At 48.4% G+C, this 24,023-nt stretch overlaps 2 protein-coding genes across 16 annotated transcripts in view; one reads left to right on the top strand and one right to left on the bottom strand.

The window, feature by feature from the left end:
- The window catches only part of ccdc28a (coiled-coil domain containing 28A), a 99,392-nt gene that overhangs the window by 27,617 nt on the left and 47,752 nt on the right, over positions 1 to 24,023 (top strand). For 8 of the 12 annotated variants that reach the window (XM_069930732.1, XM_069930737.1, XM_069930736.1 and 5 more), the window contains exon 4: positions 16 to 173. In XM_069930732.1, coding sequence (XP_069786833.1) covers positions 16 to 173 — 158 coding nt within the window. Of the gene's footprint in view, positions 1 to 15; positions 174 to 7,655; positions 7,880 to 9,477; positions 15,318 to 24,023 lie in introns of those variants that run through there. The other 4 variants (XM_069930743.1, XM_069930744.1, XM_069930739.1 and 1 more) reach the window with 3 other exon arrangements.
- Positions 6,050 to 24,023, bottom strand: part of reps1 (RALBP1 associated Eps domain containing 1) — a 112,420-nt gene continuing 94,446 nt past the window's right edge. The window contains exons 22-24 of one of the 4 annotated variants that reach the window (XR_011355531.1): positions 15,975 to 16,218; positions 12,449 to 12,594; positions 6,050 to 6,664 (exon numbers count right to left, since the gene is read on the bottom strand). The gene's annotated coding sequence lies outside the window, so the exon portion shown is untranslated. Of the gene's footprint in view, positions 6,665 to 12,448; positions 12,595 to 13,867; positions 14,113 to 15,974; positions 16,219 to 24,023 lie in introns of those variants that run through there. The other 3 variants (XR_011355532.1, XR_011355535.1, XR_011355530.1) reach the window with 3 other exon arrangements.

The following is a 24,023-nucleotide window of genomic DNA, read 5'->3' on the forward strand; positions in this document are numbered from 1 at the left end:
CCCCCGTCACCACAGGCAACGAATGTTCCATCGAGCAGATGGAGCACGTGCGCGAGATGCAGGAGAAGTTGGCTCGTCTGCACTTTGACCTTTACAGCGACCTCGAAGAGCCAGGGGATGATGAGCAGAGGAATATAGCTGTAGACGTAAACCTGGACAAGCTGCTGACAAATGTAAGTCTCAGTTGAAGGGCTAACTCTGATAGATTTGGACCCTGAGTGTCTGGAGGAGTAGAATGAGGAATTCAAAGCACTCATCGCGCCAATCTCTTGGTGGCCTATGCGACTGATTGAGAAGTTGGATGTAGCAGGATGCAGTGAATAAGGTGAACCTGTCAAGGTTCTTCAGGGATGCTCTGAGACCGTGTGCTCATGTTTCAGTCGAAACAGCATAATGGTTATTCCACAATGGAATTGGGTTGAGTGACCTCGGCTCCCTGGTGGAAGGTGTAAGAGAAGAGATCTCATGAGGTCCTATTACAAAAAATTTGCTAGAACTGAGCACATCACTGACCTAAACTCTGGTAAAATGGTTCATGAAAGGAGCCAATCTCCCATGGTCTTGGCCCGTTGGTGATTCCAGTCTCACTCTAACGTGAAGTGCTTGGCCAAGAGACATACAATACAGAACTGAGCCTTCGGCCCAACAAATCTGTGCCACCCAATTTGACATTTTGGGTTCCTCCCATTTGGCCAACATCCTTCTAAACCTTCCTATCCACAGTTCTTTATTTTTAAGACTTTTGGACAGGTGTGTGGATAGGGTTGTGACTGTAAAGTAGCTTATGCAGTGGCCTGAGAACCGCTGATTTACAACCACCTGACTGCAATGGATTGCAGGGTTCAGCATCACCTTTGCTGGGTGACCGGTCCTTTCAGATGGCTCATAGAGACATTTATGTTGTTGACCAAATCAGGTTGTTTGCACCCTATCTGGTCGCTTGTCCCTCAGCATGGAAGAGCAGATCGGCGATGTGCTAAATGATCACAGTCACACACACTGATGTTTGCCTTGATCCTCATTCAGATTTATTGATGTCGGGGCATGATAGATGAGAAATAAATCTCAGCCTTGCCACCGCTGCTCGCTCTCAAAAGTATCTTTATTTAGAACATAGAACACTACAGCACAGGCCCTTCAGTCTTCTGCTGTGCTGACCCATATATTTCTTTCAAAAAAAGTACTAAACTCTCCCTACCATCTAGGAGTCTCTTAAATGCCCCTAATGTTTCAGTCTCAGGCACCCACAACTCTGCATTTTATATTTAAAAAAAAACTTGCCCTTGATGTCTCCCCTAAACTTCCCTCCTTTCATTGCCTGCCCTGAGAAGCTAGTGCTGGCTGTCCAACCTAGGTATACCTCTCATAATCATGTAGGCATAGAAGGATATGCTCCAAAGAAAAAAAAGTCCCAGCTCTGCTAAACTTGCCTCATAAGACTTATTTTCCAATCCAGGTAACATCCTGGTAAATCTCCTCTGCGCCCTCGCCATAGCTTCCACATCCTTCTTGTAATGAAGTGACCAGAACTGAACACAATACTCCAAGTGTGGTCTCACCAGAGATTTGTAGAGTTTCAACATGTCCTCTCTACTCCTGAACTCAGTCCCCCTATTCATGAAGCCCAGCATCCCATAGGCCACCTGAACTATTCTATCAAACTGTGCGGCAGCTTATAGAGGTATATGGATTTGGACCCCAAGGTCCTTCTGTTCATCCATACTCTTTTAAGTATACGACCATTAACTCTGTACTCAGCCTTCTGGTTTCTTCTTCCAAAATGCATCACCTCACATTTATCTGGATTGAACTCCATCTGCCACTTTTCTGACCAACTCTCCATCCTGTTTATAATCCTTTTTGTATACTTCAACCTTCAGCTTGATTCACAACTCCTCCAACCTTCGTATCATCTGCAAACGTACTCATCCGTCCTTCTGCCTCTTCATCCAGGTCATTTATAAAAAATCACTAAGAGCAGGGGTCCCAGAACAGATCCCTGTGACCCCTCCACTAGTCACCAACCTCCAGGCAGATAACTTTACTTCCACTACTACTCTCTGCTTTCCATCTGCAAGCCAATTTATTTATCCACACAGCCAAGGTTCCATCGATCCTGTGCCTCAAGACTTTCTGGAGGGATCTCTCTCCTGGTGGACCTTGTCAAATGCCTTACTAAAATCCATGTAGACCATACCGTCCTACCCTCATCTCATTTCAAAAAACTCGATTAGTCTCATTAAGCATGACTAACCTGGAGTGGACTGGACTTCTCCAAATGCTCATAGATCCTGTCCTTGGAATCCCCTCCAATAGTTTGCACACCACTGACATAAGACTCACCAGTCAATAATTCCCAGGATTCTCCCTGTTACCTTTCTTTTAAACAAAGGGACTACATTTGCCATTCTCCAATCCTCTGGCACCTCACCTGTAGCCAGAGGACTCAAAGATCATAGCTACTGCCCAGCTATCTCTTCCCTCACTTCCCCCAGCAACCTTGGGCATATCGCATCCAGCCCTGGGTACTTGATGTTTGTAAGAAGATCCAACACTTCCTTCATCACTTGTACATATAAAAACAATGAGTAAATCAATCATGTCTACTGGGTTGAGCATGACCTGTTTGTGTGTTATCCTGTTGGAACTGTCAGATATTCCTGTCTGTGCCCTGGTCCCTTTTGTACAATGAAGATACCCATATGCTTTTTGGTAGAATTAGGTAAATCCAATGAGAACCAAGACCCCTTCAAGAATGTTCCGTCCAGTGCACAAAAGTGTTGGAGAAACTCTACCAGTCACGCAGCATCCATCGGAAGTTAAAGGCGATCGATGAACCAGGCCTAACTTCCGATGGACGCTGTGTGACCGGTTGAGTTTCTCCAACACTTGTGTGTTGAGCTGGACCCCAGCATCTTCAGATTTTCTTGTTTAAAGATGATGAGTCATTCAGTAAGATCACCACTAAACTTATTGGCAACTCATCCCGCACAACTGTGGTAACCATTGCTTCAAATAAGTTACCTCTCACTCTAATAGACTCTGTTTAAATTTATTATCATCTGGATGGATATGTACAACCAGGCAAAACAGCATCACTCTGGACCACGGACCAGTGGATGCAAGTCTAGCTTTTCCAGTCTTTTATAAAAATTCTAGGCATCAGTCCATTGAACCTCCTCTGAACCGCTAAGCAAATGCATTCAGACCAATACTGAGCACCAAACTCCAGATCTGGTGTTACCAATGCCTTGTATATTCAAAGTATAACATCCCTACTTTTACATTCATGTCCCTGAGCAATAAAATGTGCATTCTCATATGGATTGTATCTTATTGTAATTGTTTTTGTATTTTTTTAACAAAGTGCCTGTTAGTTCACAGTCACAGGCCTATCTAGGGTCAAGGGTGTGTGCCTGCTTGGTAACAATTTGTGAATCATGAAACATTGGGTTCCTCAGAATGATCACTTCGTATTTGCAATGCCTCCGTTCTGCAGTCTCCCGCTACTTGCATAAAATATACAGCTGTAATTGTTGAATATTTGGGCTATAAAGCAGTGGTGCACTGCCCCAAGCCACCTTACAGTGCTAATAAATAGAGTTAAGTGACAGGCAACCAACAAGGCTGTCATTGGGCAGCCCAATGTGACAAGTATAGCCGCTCACTGCTGCCTTGTGAAACTCAGGGCTGGATACAGAGGATGTGGGCTATGGGGCCAGACAGCAGCTGCTCCATGTTTCCCAGCTGCCTGGATTGCCTACTGTTGGATGTAATGGAAGCTGCTATTTCTCTCTCTTGTGCTTCTGTACACCTTGCCCCTTCCGAGAGGTTCCTCTAGACCACACATGTCAAACTCTGTCCCACGGGCCAAATTTGGCCCGCGATATAATTATATTTGGCCCGCAAGATCATTTCAAAAATGTATTAGAGGTGGCCCGCCCTGCAGCGGGAGCCGATGCTGTTTTTTGGTCATGTCACCCCCACCATCCTCCCCCTTCATTGCACATCCTTCCCCATTGTAACACGAGAAATTGTAACATGAGAAGTCTGTCGATGTCATCAGCCGGCAAGCCAGTTGGAAGGCTCCCCGCACAACCAGTCACTTCTCCCGTCGAGCGGTGCGGCGGATTGGCGAGCGCCTGTGATTTCCTGACGGCGCGACGGGCATGGCAGGCTGCGCACGGCCCCCGGGCAGCGCGAGCCCCGCGCGACTGGCACCGGACGGCCCTTCCACAGCGCGAGTGCACTTCTCCCGGTCGCCACGGCTTTCAGCGCTTGCACCCGCGTGGACCCCAGGGACAGCTGGTTCGGCCCTGCACGTGAAGAGAGAGAGGGTGGCTGTCCGCAAAGGCTGATCGGCAGCGCGCTGGGCCTGAGTGGGTGGGTAAGCAGGGGTGGGCAGAGGGTGTAGGTGAGGAGTAATGGGCAGGGGAAGTTATGGTGGTGCGAGGGGCAGTTAGAGGGAGGGATGAGTAGAAGGATAGGGAAGAGGTAAAAGGGGAGGGGCAGGACGAGTAGGGGAGGGGTGATTAGAGGGTGAGAGACGGGTAGAGGGAGGAACAGGTTGAGGGGAGAGGCAATAGAGGGGCGTGTATAGGATGGGGTGGGTAGAGGCAGAGCGAGTGGAGTGAGGAGTGAGTAGAGGTTGGGTAAAGGACTGGTCAGGTAGAGGGATGGTGGGTCGAGGGTGAATAGAGGCCTAGAGCCTGAGGAGTGAGCAGGAAATGCTGAGTCCTGATGCAGGCCAAAATGGACACAGCCTGTGAATGCTGACTACATCTCCACAGGGACCAAATAGGTTTCCCTCAGGTCAAGCAAAGGGTGAACTTGAGCTACCTACTCCTGAACTGTAACATTATCCTCCTAAAGTTATATCCTAAAGTTTAACATTACATATGTTGAAAGAAGAGAAAACATGCAGATGTTGTTGAAAATTTTCAATAAATATTTAGTTCGGCCCTCGACTTAGTCCAAGTTTTTAATTTTGGCCCTCCGTGAATTTGAGTTTGACACCCCTGCTCTAGACCAACCATTCTCAACCTTTTATCAGCTAAGCCCTCCACCACAGGACTCAGCTCAAAATTTATGGGCCTCTTCCCTGTGAAGCAGTCAAGTTTAGTTTGTTTCTTCTGTATTTCTCTCCTACTGAATATATTAAAAACATAAACTGGCATGGTTAGTGTAGCAGTTAGTGCAATGCTGTTAGAATGTCAGTGACCAGGATTAGAGCTGGCGCTGTCTGTAAGGAGTTTGTGCATTCTCCCCGTCTGTAAGGAGTTTGTGCATTCTCCCCGTCTGTAAGGAGTTTGTGCATTCTCCCCGTCTGTAAGGAGATTGTGCATTCTCCCCATCTGTAAGGAACTTGTGCATTCTCTCCATGTCGGCATGAGGTTCCTCTGGGTTCTTCGGTTTAATTTATTTCAGTTTTGGTTACATCTGGGTTTTTGTTGGTCAATTGGGTGAAATAGGGTGACCCCCCCCCCTCCACCCTTAATGTGCTGTGGCCCCAAAGGGAGTGGGGGTGGGGGGGGGGGTTGCTGTATGGCTCCTATTAAGAATGGCTGCTTTGGACTAACAAGCTCAGCATTGGTCACTGGCCTTGAGTTTGATACCAAAGTGGGTTGAAGCGATAAAAAGAAATGGGAAGACTGCACTTTCCTTCATGCCCAACAGGATGTTAATAAATGGAACAGATGCTGCCAGCCCCCCAGAAATAACCCACAAGCCATGCAAGCCAGGGTGCAGCCCTGCAACCCACCACCCACCCTGCCCAACACCAACCCTCGTAGCAGCCTCTGCACACAGAGCAGCTTCCCAGTACAGCCTTACTGTCAGTGACGCATCTCTCTATATTATGACTGGATGACAACGAGAGCACCAAGCCAAATGGCAACTTCACATTCTCCTTCATTTGCCCATTCACTTATCTATATTCCACCCCTCCCACACCCTGGCCTTGTGTCATCATTACCTATCAGTCTTTGCATTATTAGCAGACTTTTGGTGCCTTCATCCAATAAAATTGTAAAATGTTGAGACCCCAATGTTGATATCCCATTTTTGGTTTATTGTCACGTGTACTGAGGTGCAATGGGAAAGTTGGTTTTGTGACCTGTCCAGCAAGGCATACCATTACATTTTCAAAACAAAAATGCTGGAAGAACTCAGCTGGTCTTGTGGAGTCCATAGGACATAAAGATATATAACTGATGTTTCTGGTCTGAGCCATTCTTCAAGATCTAAGTGGAAAAAATATAGGTGTCTGAATTAAAGGCTGGGGAAAGAATGGGAGACCAACAGACAAAAGGTGTTAATTGGATAGATAAGGTGAGAATTGATTTTGGCTCTGGAAAAGGAGACAGAGGGAAAAGGAGAGAGAGAAGATGGGGGTTTTAACGGAAACTGGAGAAGTCCTTGTTAATGCCATCCGGCTGAAGGATGCACAGATCAATCCCATCTGGCTGGAGAGCTCCCATCCCTTCACATAGTACACAAGTAAGGTGCAGAGTTGCAGAGAGAGATCAGTTGATGCAGCATAAAAATATCTTCTGGGAGGAGCTTGCAAAATGCCGGCATGGTCTGGCACTGAAACTGACAACAGGGAAAGTCCCACTGATGCCCATCTTCTGCTGCCTGTTAGCCAGCCAATCTTCTGAACACACTGAAACAGGAGGCATTTTATTCTGTTAGTAAACATTGATATGAGATCTTATCAAATGCCCTGTGGAAATCTAGTACTGTTCATTTCCCTACATCCACAGCACACCTTACTTCTTCAAACAAATACAATAAATGAACATTTCCTCTTTACAAACCAGTATCTTTGAATTTTTCCAAGTGCCCTAATCTTTGTAAAAGTAGTTTTAAACATTACCCCGGCAATGTGCCTTTTGTTTCTTCCTTTCCTACATTGTGAAGAGAGGAATCTTATTTGGCCCTCTGATGGAACCTTCCTGGATGTGTGGGGAATTTTGATCATTTAAAACCAGCAGGTCCACTCACTTTTAAGACCTGAGACCAAGGGTAAATGCCTAGTGACTCATGACTCCCATAGATTGCTCAGTTCCACTGTCCTGGTGTTTGCCTGCCCTCCCCTTCGCCCCACCCCCACCATTTTCTGATGTACAGCTATTTCTGGAATTTTGTAGTGAAGACTGGTGCAAAATGCCTGTTTTACAAGAATTGGAGGAACAAGCCAAGGCCACTCGCAAATTGGCAAAACAACACCTAATATTCCGTCTGGGCACGCTCTAGCCTGACGGCACTTTCACAGTCCCCTTCTCTCTCTCCCTTCCTCCAGCCCCCTTTCCCCCCCTCCATTCAGAGAGCTACCTCCTCCCCTAACACTTTCCAGCATTTTTCTCTTCTGCCCTGCCACCCATATCCTCTTGTGACCTCTTGCCTGTGGAATTGTGCTCCTCTCTTCCACCCCCCATCCCCGGCCCTCATCCCCACCATTTTATTCAGGCGTCTGCCTGTGTTTTCCTCGTACGTTGACGAAGGGCTCTGGTCCAAAGCATTGGTTACATTCCTTTTCTATATAGGAATGCTGCAGGACCTGCTGAGTTTCTTCAGCATTTTGGTGTATAGAACTACAATTGCAGTGACTGCGGACTTTCTTGTTTAACTTGTTCATTTGTTCTCTCTTGCAGTTGGAGGAGCTGAGCTCTTCAATGTATCCTTTCATCCCATTAATTTCTTGCACTCCTCAGCAGCAGAACGTGCCTAGAGAAAGGGAAGTGTATTCCTGTACTACCTTCCACGATCTGAGGATGTGGCAAAGCACTTTGCCACCTGCTAAAAGAGCACTTTGAGATGTGGTCAGCCATCCCATGTCCAGCAGGCCTTGTAATTAAAGTCCAATTAATTCTTTCTGGATGCTTTCCCTCTCATTCCTTCCTGTGATACCAGTATACAGTAAAACTCCCAGTATCCAGCACCTATGGTGATTGGTAGATGCCAGATAAGCAAATTTATTGTTTGCCTGAGATTGCGTGTTGTGTGGATTGACGAACTGACCACGAGGGAGCACTAATTTAAACTTCAGGATTTTTTGCCCATTTATTTTCTGTGTTTTTTTTCCAGTTGCTTGAATTCAGGATAAGTGGTTTTACTGTATTTTCATTGGGTTCTATTCCAACCTGTATGGCTAGACTCTTGCCTTGGGTCAATGTTTTTATCCCAGTTTGTCCGAGACGGACTGAGCTGGAGAAAACTTTCTTCCAGTTAAGCTTTAGTTGCTCGGTCAGGTGGAATACCACAAGTCTTTCATGTGACTGGGTTATTGGTAACCATGTTCATAAATCCAGAGGCCTGGACTCATGATGCACTAACAAAAGATTGAATTTGTAATTGCATAAATATAATTAATTAAATAACATCAACAATAGGGAGGTCCGTGAAAGTGAGGCTTCTCTGGTTCATTAATAAGATCTGCTATTCTAATTTGGTTTAGCTGATCTGTAACTCTCCAGCCTGCATTTAACTTTTATCTGTCTGTTAAAATGCCACCCAATTCTGTGGGAAGTCGAGGATTGTCAGTGAGTGACCTTGCAGACCCAGGCGGCATAGTTGGCGTAGCAGCGCAATGCCTTTACAGCGCCAGCGATTGGGGTTCAAATCCCGTGCCTCCTCTCATGTCTGTGTGGGTTTTCCTCCGGGGGTTCGTGTTTCCTCCCACTGCATATAAATGCCACGAATGAATAAAGAAAATAACATTTCCTGACATTGGAACATCTCGTTCCTTCAGTCCTTCTGACTTGTGGTAGACTAAAGCAAATTCCACTATTTTTATTACATGGCAATGAAGAAACCTTGATTGGAATCAGGGTTGTGAGTGACCAAACAAGCTCGGGAGCTGCAGGACCACACTGTTAGAACGATAGAGCACCACAGCACAGAAGCCATCCCTTCGGCCCATCTACTCCATGCCAAGCTATTATTCTGCTTCGTTCTATTGACCTGCATGCAGTCCATAGTCTTCCATACCTCTCCCAACCACGTACCTGCCCAAATATTTCTTAAATGTGAAAATTAAGCCCGGATACACCACTTCAGCTGGCAGCTCGTTCCACACCCCCAGTCCTCTCTGTGTGAAGAAGTTCCCCCTCAACATTTCCCCTTTCACCCTTAACCCATGTCCTCTCGTTCTTCTCTCACCTAACTCAGTGGAAAAAGCCTGCTTGCATTTCCTCTAACTGTACCCCTCATAACTTCAGATACCTATATCTAATCTCCCCACATTCTCGACACTCCAGAGAATAAAGACCTCACCTGTTTGACTTTTCCTAGCAACTCCGGTCCCGGCAACATCCTCGTAAATCTCTGCACAGTTTACACATTCAGCATGGTCACAGGCCATTTCAATCTTATTGTTATCTCCATGCACAAGCAGACAGAAAGGCAGCGTAGGCAAGGTGTATGAAACTCTTGGAGTTGTTTTGTTATTTACCCTTAATCCATTGTGCATACCAGACAGAAACTGAACCTGGCTGATAATCAGGATGTGCCAAGAGCATCCACCTCATGAGGAAGGAAGGGCCTGCACGCGCAGCACCATGCAGTGACCAGTCATGGTGTGGTCTGCTCTTCGTTCAGATGTTAACCTCTAAACCTGCTCTACCTACACTTGCACCGCCGCTTACTGGAAGTTACGAATGGCTTGGCTATGAAGATGGGAGCAGTTCCCACCGTTAACTGGTGTCACAGTTGACCTGCACCTCTGTTCACTACAGTGACCACCCTTGGGGGAAGGGGAGGAATGGGTTCTACAACAACCAGCTGCTGTGGCGACGTTACTTGTCCGCTTGTTTTATTGAAAGGATCTGCTGTTGTTGGGGTACTGAGTAGCATGTCTGCCATCTTGCTCTCAGCGAGAGTCTGGTTGTTTGACAAAATACCTGATGTACTATGGGACCACGCGCATCTTTTACATTGGTTTGTGCAGTGATTTGGTTCTTGCTGAGATTGGAGGGGGGTGGAGGCGATGGGACCTTCTGACCTTGCTCCTGTTTCTGTGAGATGAGATGAGGTGTTCCTGCCTGCCTCCCTCCCTCTCATCACCTCCCTCCCACCCCCCCCCCCCAAACTACCCCTCTGTTCCAGAGTGGCTGTCAAGCCCTCGCACCCAGCCCACCTCGACTGGTGGAAGTCTGGCTTCCAGCCACAGTCTTCACTTTGCTTCTGAAGATTCAGACCACCTGTCTGGGGGGGGATGGGTGCAGGTCCAAGACTCCGTCCAGCTTCAACACTGGCTCTCCTCTGCAGCCATACTCTGTGACCGGAATCCCTGGGTCGAGAGGCAGGCGGGGTGACGTGGACGGAGGACGGGACTCTCCTTTCCAACCTACCACTGATTGGACTAGCTCCCCCATCACAGGTGAGGTCGCTGATTGTGGCTTCACTGGAGTATACATGGAGGGAGAATGGATCTGAAATCCCTAACTGAAGTGACTGCAACCAGAGAATTACCTTGCCTTATTCCATGTGAGGGGGTCAGGACCCTGTCTCAAGCTTTCTGGTTTGTTCCCACTCTCTGCAGCCTCCAAATCCAGGAACAGGATCGTATGAACCACCCAGAAAAATGGGGTGCGGGAGAGTTATGCCCTGACTGAGCTGGCCCATATACCAGTGCCAGTCAAACCAGCTGTGTGGATCCTGTTACGCGGGGGTTTCTCAGTCCACTGGATGTGTCCTGTCCTCTGTGTTATCACAGCCCTTTATATGTGAGGGGGGTTATTATCCAACAGCCATGCTTGCTGTAGTAGTATAACCCATGCTGTAGTAGTATAACCCATGCTGTAGTAGTATAACCCATGCTGTAGTAGTATAACCCATGCTGTAGTAGTATAACCCATGCTGTAGTAGTATAACCCATGCTGTAGTAGTATAACCCATGCTGTAGTAGTATAACCCATTTGTCAGTCCTTTCAGGCCAAAAGGCCGGAAGAGTGATTTTTAATTCAGCCACCATTCTGGTGATCAAATATGCTCACAGTCCCACTTCTGATGGTGGGTGGAGGTGTTAGTGTTTTCCAGGAGGAGAATGCATGCACCCCTGCCCATCTCTCTCTCTCTCTCTCTCTTCTTAGCTTCAAGCATTTTCCCAACCACAGATGTTAAAGTAATTAGCCTATAGATCCCAGTCTTTTGCCTGCATCCACTTTTGAATTGTGGCATCGAATTTGCTGTCTTCCAATTCACTGGGACCTGCCCAGTATCTGCAGAATTTTGGTAAATTATCACCAAAGCCTCAACTATAACTTCTGCCATGTTTTTTCCAGTACCCTGGGATGCTTTTCATCAGGATCAGAGAAGATAGTGATCTTTAAACCTTCAGGTTTTCTCATTATTATCACTTTTTAATGATGGCTGTTGCATTCATGTCCTCATCGAATCCATAGCATCTGTGTTTGGCATGGTTGATGTGTCTTAATGTGAAGACTGGCACAAAATAGTCATTCAAAGCCTTGGCCATATCCTCATTGTCCAATATCAATTCCCCTTCTCATCTTCCAAGGGACCAACCTTCACTTTAGCCACCCTTTTGTGCTTTATATAATTATAAAAACTTTCACTGTCCGTTTTGATATTTTGTGCTAAACTTTTCTCATCATCTACCTTTCCTCTCTTTATACTTTGCTTCATGGTTTCTTTGTTGCTTCTTAAAGTTTTCCCAATCTTCTAGTTTCCCACTGCTCTTGGCAACTCTGCACTTCCGAGCTTTTAGTTTGATGACTTCTTTGATCCCCTTGGTTATCCAGGGCTGGCTGTCTCCACCCTGACTGTCCTTTTAACTGGAAGATACTTTAGTTGAGCACGGTGAAAAATCTCTTTGAAAGTCCTCAACCCTCCTTCCACACAACCTTCATTCCCAGTCTACCCCGGCCAACTTCTTGTTTAGGCAAAACACCGGTTTTAGGCTGAACTATTGCATCCTCCATTTGTATGAGAACCTCGATCATTCTGTGATCACTCTTTCCAAGAGGATCCCTCACTACAAGATCACTAAAGTTATCTGTCCCAATCCACAGGACCAGATCCAGGATAGTATGTTCCCTTGTAGATTCAGTAATGTGCTTTTCAAGAACTCCATCCTATACACATTCTACGAAGTCCTCCTCAGGGTTGCTTCGACCAACCTGATTGACCTAGTCTATGAATGTTAAAGACCCTCATGATAACTGCTGTTCCATCCTTGCTGGCCTCCGATATTACTTGGTTTATTGCCCTGTGCTACTGTAATGTTATTGGGTGGCCTACAGCCCACTCCCACCAGTGATTTTTTTTCCTTTTTTTATCTTCTCTGTCTCTCTTCCCCCGCCCCTTACTATATCCTACTAATCTCTAAACAGATGGACTCAACGTTTTGCTCTTTGTATCGTTCGTCATCTCACTATTGCCCTGATCTCATCCTTAACTAAAAGCACTACCCCACCTCCCTTACCTTGGTTGCGTACCAAACTGTGTCGGGAGTGGTGCTGGTAGCCAGTGATGCACGGGTGTATAGGGCGCACACGCGGGTCTGTTCAGAAGGCTGCTACGCTGTGATGGATCTCGGACGCAGGAGGAGAGTGAGAGTGTCGGGATCACCTGTGTGGCGGAGAGGCAATGAAAGGGTCAGGGGGGCTTAGCTGGTGGTGTTTTGTGGAATGAAGAATTTAATGTTGTGTCTGAGAAGAATAAGGAGAATAGACTCCATTTTCGACAGAGGAATTGTGTGTATATTGGGTACATTTCAGCTACTCCTTGTTACCCAATATCCTTGGATATTTAATTCCCAATCCTCTAAAGCCTGAAACCACGTTTCTGTAATGGCCACTAAATCATACCCCTTTGGACTGATTTGTGCCACAAGTTTACTGACCCGGTTTCGAATCCTACAGGCATTCAGATAAAGGCTCCTTTAATACTCGAGTGCTTTTGAAATCTATGCAAAATCTTTTCCTTTTTTGCAATGGACTTTTTACTCGCCTCTAACTTTTCTCCTTTTTAAACTTTTGCTTTTACTTTATCCATCCTTCTCCAATCCACTATTTAGTTTAAAGGCCTGTCCACAGTCCCAATTATGTGATTCACCAGGATCCAGGTCCCATCGTGGTTCAGATGGACCCCGTGTCCTTCCTTCCCCCCTACAGATGCCAGTTCCCCATGAATTGGAACCCACCTCCCACACCAATCCTTGAACCACACATTTAACTCTCTAATCTTGTGGACCTTGGGCCAGTTTGCCCGTGGCTGAGGTACTCTTTTTGGTTCGGCCTTTTAATTGGTCCTCAGCTCCTTAAATACCCTGAGCAGAACCTCTTTCTTGGACCACGACAACTGGATCCCTTCCCTCCTGCTGCAAATTCCTCTTCAGGTCAGGTAAGACGTCTCAAACCCAGGCATTAGGCAGCCTTCTGAATGCTCTACCTCTGCGACAGGGAACCTTTGTCTGTTCCTAGCCTGGCAGTCCTAATTTTAATGCCCCCTTTACCTCCTTTCTGATGGCAGTGGGTCAAAGATCCTGTGGTCGAAAGGGATCTCGATCATTCTTTGAGCCCTATTTAAGCAACACTCCCGGTGAATGTTGTCACTCGGAGAAAGGGAGACCCCAGTGATCGTCTCTACTGGTTTTCGGACTTCCGGCCCGAAGCTTTGCTGCTACCGTAGCACACGATGCAGCCAGGACGGGACAGTCTCAATCAAAATCTTGTCAAGAGAGAGCCTGCAGCCTTGCTCTGGTGGAGTGTGGTGATATGTAATTACACCACTAAGGTCACCAGGGGTCATCCCGGTGACCTTGTCTACAAAGCAGTCCAGAGCTACAGTCGAGCCTTCCGCGTTCGTCTTGCAGAGAGACAAGACCTCTTAGTGGACATATTAGTTTATTAAAGCTGTCTTATACTCGCACTGCTGGTGTGGTTATTGTCAGTACAGAGAGTTTTTTCTTTGGGGAAATCCTAGGCTGGATCCCCACTTGCTGCTCCTCGTGTCACGGTGCCGCAGGCTCCCGCTGCTGGGGTCCTTCCTCTCTGCAACGCTGACTGGGCTGGGGACCCCTGATGGTTCTCCAAGGAGCAACAGCATTCCTGTGTGACAGCCCGGGTCATTGGTTTGGCCTGCGGACTGACAAGAGGAAACGGTTTATCTTGCAGAATTTTAATGCGCTGCAGTAAATCAAGGAAGTGTGCACAAAGTAGGGAGGGGGGGGGGGGGGGGTGTGGTTGACAGACCATAAAGATATAAATTATAACTTGGTTCCAGTTTGACTCCTAGTTTGACAGCACTGAAAGAGGCCCTTTGCCCCAACTTGTTTGTGCTGGCCAATTTGCCTATTGGAGCCAGTCCCATTTGTCTGTGCTTAGCCCATATCCCTCTAAATGTCCCTAGACGTGCATATGTCAACATTACCTTTAGACAGCAAGGTGGGTGTAGTGGTTAGTGCAATGCCTTTACAGCAATCAGGAGGGGACCGGCATTGGAATCCCACACTCACTGTAAGGGGTCGGTCTGTCTGTTCTCCCCGTGTCTGTGTGGGTTTTCCCCAGGGGCTCCAGTGTCCTCACACTGTTCAATGGGGTTTAAATTGGGCGACACGGACTCATGGGCTGAAATGACCTGTTCACGTGCTGTTTGTCTAAGATAATTTTTAAAAAATGATGTACCCAGCTCCATTACTTCTTCCGGGACCTCACTCTGAATACCCTGTGAGGAGAGTGGTTGCCCCTCAGGTCCCTATTTAAATCTTTTGCCTCTCTCCTTAAGCAAAGCAAGGTTACCGGCCCCCATCTTGACAACATTTTATAGGAGCGCCATTGAGAGGGTCCTGTCTGGCTGCATCACTGCGGGGGGATGGCAGCTGCAATGCATTGGACGGGAAGTCAATGCAGAGGACCATCAAAAAGATTGAGACGATCACTGGGGTCTCCCTCTCTTCTATTGATGACATTTGACACGGACTTTTTGCTTGAATACCAAAGATTTATTGAGGGCCCTTTCCATCCAGCACACAGTTGATAAACTAGCATCAGGAAGCGGGTGCAGGAGAATCAAAATCAGGACTGTCAGGCTGGGAAACAGCCTCTTGCTGCAGTCTGGCTGATTGATGAATCTTGTAACTGAGTAAATCATTCCAAAATGTATTTCAAATTATATGGTTATTTATAAACCATGTGATTATTATGTGTTGCGCATTGCGTATGCACCATGGTCTGGAGAAACATTGTTTTGCTTGGTTGTGTATGCACAGACAGATGGTAATAAAGTGCTGTCAGCTCCGTACAGACCTTAAGTGGCCTGGAAATGGAGCAGACAGTGGTTTTATTTAAAAATGCTGCGACTGCAGGGTCTGCGACCAAGATGATGGCGCCTATGATCGACAGCTGTTACGGGGTGGTGGGGGGGTTGGAGACTGGGGAAACAGAGGAGATGACCCCCCACAGGACAATGACCATGTTGTAGACCAATGGGGTGGGGGGGGGGTGGTCTGAGCCTGAAGAACGCACAGACAGTGGGCTGTTGTTGACTCCAGGCGAGGAATCCCTGAGGGCTGCCAATGACTGTGGTCGAGGGATTCATCCTGGGCTGCAGACAGGTGGAGATTGGCTGACGGGGTACCAGGAATCAGAGCTGGGATGTGAGGGGGTGCTGAAGGGTTCCTGCTCGTTGCAAGTTTGGGCTGCTGACAGTTTGTACTGGACCCTGTGTGGTCTGCAGGAGCGCTGGAGGCGAATCCACAGACACACTGTCTTGGGGGGGGGGGGGGGGGGGTGGAGAGTGACTTATGTGACAAACATTTCTATTCACAGAGCATTGATGGCACAGGGATTACTTCAGGTGGAAAGGTTGAACTAGAGGCACAGATTCGAGATTCAATTTTTGTCATGTAATAAAGTCATCCTCCCCCCTCCAACAAAAAAGGACAGTAGATTCTCCTAGTCTAGTTTTTGGATTCAACTACCTTATTTTTTGATTAATCTCAGATTTACCTGGGATTGGTTCACCCAAGCTGATGGACTTCAGCACCTTTCTGCCCCTTTGTTCAGTTCCTCGTCACTTGGCTCTGGTGACCCCTGACTGAACGGGTCGGCTGATCCCAATTCCACATCCACGCTTTCTGAATTAACTTCGTTTTTTTCTGGCACGTGGTAAAGTCAATTTTACAGGGGAATACAAGTGTGGTTGGTCACGTGGTCTGGCTGGTCAACAAGGGAGACTGCAGGCGCTGGGAAACTGGAGCAACACACCAAAAACAAGGGCAGCAGTTAGCACTGTGCTATTACAGAGCCAGCCACCCCGATTTGATTCCAAGGAGTTTGTACCTTCTCCCTGTGTGGCGTTCCCCAGGACCTCCGGTTTCCTCCCACCCTTCAAAATGTCTGCAGTTGTAGGTTAATTGAGTGCAATTGGGCGGCATGGATTTAAATGGCCGGAATCGGGGTTGATTGTCTGGTGGTCCACCACCGGCCTACTGCAGGGGGCAACCTCTGTACCTGTAGGAGTGTACCGCTGGCCTACTGCAGGGGGCAACCTCTGTACCTGCAAGAGTGTACCACCGGCCTACTACAGGGGGCAACCTCTGTACCTGCAGGAGTAAAGCACCGGCCTACTGCAGGGGGCAACCTCCATACCTGCAGGAGTGTACCGCCGGCCTACTGCAGGGGGCAACCTCTACCTGCAGGAGTGTACCGCCTGCCTACTGCAGGGGGCAACCTCTACCTGCAGGAGTGTACCGCCTGCCTACTGCAGGGGGCAACCTCTGTACCTGCAAGAGTGTACCACCGGCATACTACAGGGGGCAACCTCTGTACCTGCAGGAGTAAAGCGCCGGCCTACTGCAGGGGGCAACCTCCATATCTGCAGGAGTGTACCGCCGGCCTACTGCAGGGGGCAACCTCTACCTGCAGGAGTGTACCGCCTGCCTACTGCAGGGGGCAACCTCTACCTGCAGGAGTGTACTGCCGGCCTACTGCAGGGGGCAACCTCTACCTGCAGGAGTGTACCGCCGGCCTACTGCAGGGGGCAACCTCTACCTGCAGGAGTGTACCGCCTGCCTACTGCAGGGGGCAACCTCTACCTGCAGGAGTGTACTGCCGGCCTACTGCAGGGGGCAACCTCTACCTGCAGGAGTGTACCGCCGGCCTACTGCAGGGGGCAACCTCTACCTGCAGGAGTGTACCGCCTGCCTACTGCAGGGGGCGACCTCTGTACCTGCAGGAGTGTACCACCGGCCTACTGCAGGGGGAAACCTCTGTACCTGCAGGAGTATACCGCCGGCCTACTGCAGGGGACAACCTCCATACCTGCAGGAGTGTACCGCCGGCCTACTGCAGGAGGCAACCTCTGTACCTGCAGGAGTATACCGCCGGCCTACTGCAGGGGGCAACCTCTACCTGCAGGAGTATACCGCCGGCCTACTGCAGGGGACAACCTCCATACCTGCAGGAGTGTACCGCCAGCTTACTGCAGGGGGCAACCTCTGTACCTGCAGGAGTATACCGCTGGCCTACTGCAGGGGGCAACCTCTACCTGCAGGAGTGTACCGCCGGCCTACTGCAGGGGGCAACCTCTACCTGCAGGAGTGTACCACCGGTCTACTGCAGGGGGCAACCTCTGAACCTGCAGGAGTGTACCGCCAGCCTACTGCAGGGGGCAACCTCTACCTGCAGGAGTGTACCGCCTGCCTACTGCAGGGGGCAACCTCTACCTGCAGGAGTGTACCGCCTGCCTACTGCAGGGGGCAACCTCTACCTGCAGGAGTGTACCACCGGTCTACTGCAGGGGGCAACCTCTGTACCTGCAGGAGTGTACCGCCGGCCTACTGCAGGGGGCAACCTCTACCTGCAGGAGTGTACCGCCTGCCTACTGCAGGGGGCAACCTCTGTACCTGTAGGAGTGTAAGGGGACAGGACAACACCTGGCCGACTGTCAATAACAACATAACATAACAATTACAGCACGGAAACAGGCCATTAGGCCCTTCTAGTCCGCACCGAACCAAACACCCCTTTCTAATCCCACCTCCCTGCACAATGCCCATAACCCTCCATCTTCCTCTCATCCATATACCTGTCCAACCTTTTCTTAAATCAATCGGCCTGAAGGGATCAAGCCCCACCCAGTCGGGTGTCAATCACCCTCTGGGCTATAAGCCTGCGCCGGCCTCCCGAGGCCTCACACAGAGTTGCTGCAGCCACAGCCTGGCTCTATGGAAGTCTTTGTGGATTAAAGCCTGTTGTACAGTCTTTACCTTGTGTGTGTCTGATTCTGGCTAACAGCGCACCACAGACTGCAACTCACCAAAGTGCTGGAATTGCACTGTCTTCAGCTACGAAGTCTACTCGAGGAATGCCTACCCCGAATCTCCTGTCTTTTGAGTTTCTCCACCACCTGCGCATTGATCCTGCCTGCTGCCTTCACCCCAAACCCTCAATACCACACCCATTGTATTCACCAGGAATCTGTGAGCTACCCGACGCTGGAGAACTATAGCTCAATCCCACAAATGTGTGCCTCCCCCAGAAATGACTAGGCTTACCCCATAGCCCTCTATTTTTCTAAGATACGTGTACCTATCCAAAAGTCTCTGAAAGGACCGTAAGGTATCCGCCTCCACTACCATTGCCCATTCCTCACACCCACCGCTCTCTGCGTTAATGTATAAAAAAATCCCTGTTGGCATTGCCTTCTGGTGCAATTCCTCTCACTGGCCCCATGTCCCTGAGGTGATACGTAATTACACCAGTAGGTCACCAGGGGTCATCCCAGTGACCTTGTCTATAAAGCAGTCCAGAGCTACAGTCTAGCCTTCCATCTTGGAGAGAGACAAGACGTCTTAGTGCACAGATTAGTTTATTAAAGCTGTCTTATACTCACACTGCTGGTGTGGTTATTGTCAGTACAGTCCCATCCATGTCAGAGAGTACCTTTTCCCCTTCGAGACCCTCCCTTCTCCGCTCCCCCCAATCGGGGATTAATTTGTGCAGGAGAAGCTCAGCAGGTGAAGTAAAAGGCAGCCAACGTTGTTCTTGACTTCCTGTGGATGCTGCGGAACCTGCTGAGTTTCTCTGGTGAGTTTGAGCACTGCAATGGACCTCGGCCTCTACAGATTTTCTGGTTGAACTTGGGAGGCTTTCCCCTTGACCCAGAGGTGCTCTCAATTGATGAGCCACAGTGATTTTTCCAACCCCCTCCCCCCCCCCCCCCCAACCAGGACTGCCCCAGGGTGTGAAGTGCGGCTAGATTCTGCCCTGCAGCCCACCAGATCATGAATACGGGCCATTGAAGTGCCACAATGTTGCCTGTAGCCTGGACTGCTTCATGCCGGCGGAGGGAGGAGCGGCCATGGATCCAGAAGCAGGTGGCCTGTTGGAGAAGTGAGGCACCCCAGAGCAATAGCCCGCGACCCCCCGCCCTGACCTCACTCCTGGTCGCCTCTTTATTTGCAAGGCTTTTCCAGTGGTTGTGCGGCTGCCTCCGAGTTCGATCCCCACCTCTGCTGCTGTTGGTGTGGGAGTTTATGCACTCTCCCGGTGACCGTGTGGGATTTCTCCCAACCCAACCCCTGGCTTTTCTTGGTAGAATATGGGGGAGCTGATGGAAATGGGCTTAATTGTAATGAGATGGCTAACACGAGTCTGTGGGCCAAAGGGCCTGATTCTGCACTGTATGATCTTCTGACCAGGAAGTGGCCACTCTGCTTGAGGCTTCCACCAAGATTACGGCTGATCTTTAACCTCACCATTATTTCCTGGATGACTCCTGTATTCCTCAATTCCCTTAACATCCAGAAACTGGCTTTTGAATGATGTCAATGACTGAGCCTCTGTTGCTCTGGGAGACAGAGAATTCCACAGGTTCGTCCTTCATGGTAGGCTCGTTCAGAAAGTCGAGAGGCATGGAATGCAAGGATCTCCAGCTGCTTGGATTCTGAATTGGTTTGCTCGCAGAGGGTAGTAGTAGATGGCACATTTTTTGCCTGGAGGTCAGTGACAAGTGGAGTTCTGCCGGGATCTGTTCTGGGGCCTCTGCTCTTTGTGATTTTTTTTTTAAACAAATGACAACGAAGAGGAAGGATGGCTCAGTCAGTCTGCAGATGATGTAAAGGTTGGAGGTGTAGTGGATAGTGTAGAAGGCAACTACAGGAAATGGAGAGGATGCAGAGTTGGGCAGAAACATGGCAGAAGGAGTTCAATCCGGATAAGTCTGAAGTGATGTGCTTTGGAAGGTTGAACCTGCAAGGTGAATGGCAGGATTCTTATCAGTGTGGAAGATCAGGGACCTCGGGGTCCAAATCCCATAGATCGCTCAATGATGCCACGAAGATTGATAGGCTAGATAAAAAAGGCTTATGGGATGCTGGGCTTCGTTAGTCGGGGGATTGAGTACAAGAGTTGAGAGGTCACGTCACAGCTCTATACAACTTTGATTAGACTGCACAGAGTATTGCATTCACTTCTGGTTGCCTCATCACAGGAAGGTTGTGGAAGCCATGGAGACGGTGACGAGGGGATTGACTAGGATGTGGCCTGGATTGGAGATCGTGTTTTTGATCTCGGACTTTTCTCTTTGGAGTGTGAATGGAGGAGTCACGTGATGGAGTAGTGGCTGGTCAGGGAACTCCAGCCCTCTCCGGAAAAGTTTTAAAAAAACACACAAAACACAGAGGCACAAACATAAAAATTAAAACAAAGTGAAAGTAAAGGTGGGAAGAAAATGGCAGCGAAGAAAGAAAAGTCGAAAGCAACGGGAAGAGAGAAGAAAGAACGTTGAAAGAAGAAGGTGAAGGCCTTACCTGTCCGAGGAGGCCCGCCGCGGAGAGAGAAGCCCGCTCCCTAAGGTCAGTTGAAGTCCCGAGCTCGGGACTATAAAAATGGCTTGCGGAGCCAAGTAAGAATGCGCAACTGCGCATGAAAAAAAAACACCGACGGGAGGGGGGACCAGCTGAGGAGTCGATCTCCACAGCTGAGAATGACAGCTGCAACACAACAGGAAGAGAACATAGAAAACAACGAGAACAAGAAAGAAGAGAGTAAAAAGAAAACAAGGAAACAACAGATGACCAACCCAGAGGAAGAAGAAGAACATAGAGAAATGGAAGAAGAAGGGAAAGGCAAGACAATGGATATTTTTTTTTAAAGAATATATGGAATCAGTAAAAGAATGGCAATTACAAGAATTTAGTGAAGTAAAAAGAATTAAAAGTACAGAAGAAAAAATGAATAGATTAGAGATGGTCATGTCAGATATAGGAAAAAGAGTGGACAAGGTGGAAGAACGAGAAACAGCCGTAGAGGAAGTAGAGGACTTAAAAAAGAAATTAGAAGAATCTAATAAAAAAGTTAAAGAGACACAAGAGCTGTTAGCTCAGAAGATAGATATAATGGAGTGTGTATGATATAACGAGTATTGTCATATACATGGTATTCAGTCCGTAGGTACCCAAATTCTTATTTGCTGCAGCTCAATAGGGTCTTGGAATGCAAATAAAACCAATGATATAACGGTGTATATTACATTAAAAATAGATGATAAAGGTGGAGCCGTGTTAGCCCCGAGAAATCCTGAAGGATGTATTGGTTGTCCTGAGGCGTGAGGCCTCAGGGCGTTCAGATTGTCCAAGGTCGGGATGGCTTTGAGGCAAACTGTTGCTCTGCCGCCCCTTTTGACACCGATAAACAAACCCCAAGATGTCCGTGGTGGGACTTTTTGTAACGTCCGAACAGAATTGTATTCACTGCTTGTTCTTTGATGTCTAGTGTTTGTACCACTGTTCATTTGAAATTTGGAGGTTGTACATTGCTGCGATCGGGAGGAACGGTTTAGGGTTTAAATCATTGATGTTCTAAGTGGGAAATTTTCTGTAAAAAGATGGCCGCACCGGTGAATTTTGGCTGCCTGTCGTCGTTTAGATAGAAACCATTTTATTCCTAATTGTATGTTCAGCGCTTTGTGTTAAATGCACTATATAAATAAAAATAAAAAAGAACAATAAATATTGAGTTTCCATCATACAAGAAAATAAAGTGGTGGTACAATAGTCCCTTTGTGGTGTTGGACCAGTCCCTAATCAGTGTCACAAGGGGAGGTTCAAGAGCCTGATCACTGTCCGAAACTGTTCTGGAGAAGAGGTGCGACCAGGGCAATGGGGCCCTTTATGATGTTGGCTGCCTTTATGATGCAACACCCCACATGGATGTCTGATGTCAGAGGCTGGAGCCTGTGATGGACCTGGATGTGTTTGCTTCCTTCTTCAGCCAACTGCATTTCCTGGGCAGTTGAATTCCAAAACCATACTGTGACGTTGATATAGTTTGCACAGTGCACCTGTAGAGATTTGGTAGCGTATCCAAGGCATGCCAAATCTCCTCAGACCCCTTACAAAGCACAGTCACTGGTGTGACTGCTTCACAGTTGCCTTGATGTGCTGGATCCAGGAGAGGTCTTCAGATGTATGGACTCCCCCTGGAACTTGCCCGCTCTACCTCCAGCCCCATCAATGGGGACTGGAGCTCAGTCCCTTGAATTCTCCTTCCTCAAGTTATCAATACGCTCCTTGGTCCTGGTGATCTTTGTTCCCCTTCACTTTCCAGTCAATTGCAACTCCAAGGGCAGTGGCAGTGTGCTCATTGATGGTGAGGCACGGAATGGGCTGCGAACGTACTGAATGATGGTGTAGATGCAGGGACCACAGAGTGTACTCCTGTTTACTGACTGGGTCGCAGACTCCTCCGGGGGCTTTTTACCTTCGACAGTGCTCACCATTAGCAGAAAGTGACTGCAAGGCGAAGTCTGAGGGCAGCAGAGGCTGATGTGTTGAAAGCTGGGGTGTTCGCTGCTGCTGCCGAGAAAACTATTCTATTGGGACGGGGAGCAGCCTTTCCCTTCCACCAAATGTTTGCTACTGGAAACAGATACAGTTTTCATATCCTCCAACCCAGGGCTCTCCAAAGTGGTCGATGGAACTATCCAAGGAGTTGATAGACCCTGGGGGGGTCGATAAACTTTAGGGGGGGGGGTGTTTGATTGAGCTTTTGCAGTTGAAAGTAGGGCGTATTCATAGAAAATAATGCCTATGGCAGGGTAGCTGACCTTTCGCGAGAGCGGGGCTTGGTGGCCACCAGGTGTGTTTGGCTTCGGCCTTTTAATAAGTTGAGAGCGAACAGGAGAACAAGGGAGGGTGGATGGAGCGGAGAAGAAAGGGGTGTGTGTTCTTTGTAGGTCAGGAGGAGTGGCGGCGCCACCATCACCCTGCCCCCCCCCCCCCCCGATATACTAAGAAAGTCGGCGGGGATGGGGTTGGAATTCCACGAAGGCCTTCTCCCAGGTGGCTTCCCTGCTCTGGAGGAATAACATCAACAATCACTCCAACCCATGTTCAAGAGTGACACGGGTAAAGGTGCTCACATTGGGGATCTGTGAGTGAGAGAGCATCCAGGCTGGCTGCATCATAATGTGATATGGTAGCTGCACAACATCAGATCAGAGTGATTAAAACAGCTGAGAAGATCACTGGGGTCTCCCTTCCCTCTATTGACGACATCTAGAGGCTCAGAGAATCATTCTGGATCCTGACCATCTATCCTTTGTATCTTTAAGTCACTACCTTCAAGGAAGAAGTAGAGATCTTAACATCCTGCACTTACAGAGGTCCTGGCCACAAGTGGTTGCAGAAAGGAATCTTGAAATCGACAGCAACTCTTGCTGGTCTCTATCCAAATCACACACACTGTGGGAAGCATTCACACAGGTACAGCACCTCGTACCGGTCCCACACACACCACAGGCTCCATTCACACAGGCAGACAGGTCTGCTTCCGTTCTCTGTCTAATCAGAGACCATGATTTGATGTAATATCACTAAAATCAGCCAGGGCTGAACTCTCGCATTCAATCTGGAAGGCAAAGTGTGGGTACACACTGAAGACCCACTGACAGCTGTGCGACACCGGCAACACGAGGCTCATGTGCCAAGGTCACAATGGATTACAAGTCAACCCCTTGCAAATGAGGACATGACGACTCCCTTCCGCACAGAC

This window comes from Narcine bancroftii, chromosome 4, assembly GCF_036971445.1.
Source record: "Narcine bancroftii isolate sNarBan1 chromosome 4, sNarBan1.hap1, whole genome shotgun sequence".
NCBI lineage: Eukaryota > Metazoa > Chordata > Chondrichthyes > Torpediniformes > Narcinidae > Narcine > Narcine bancroftii.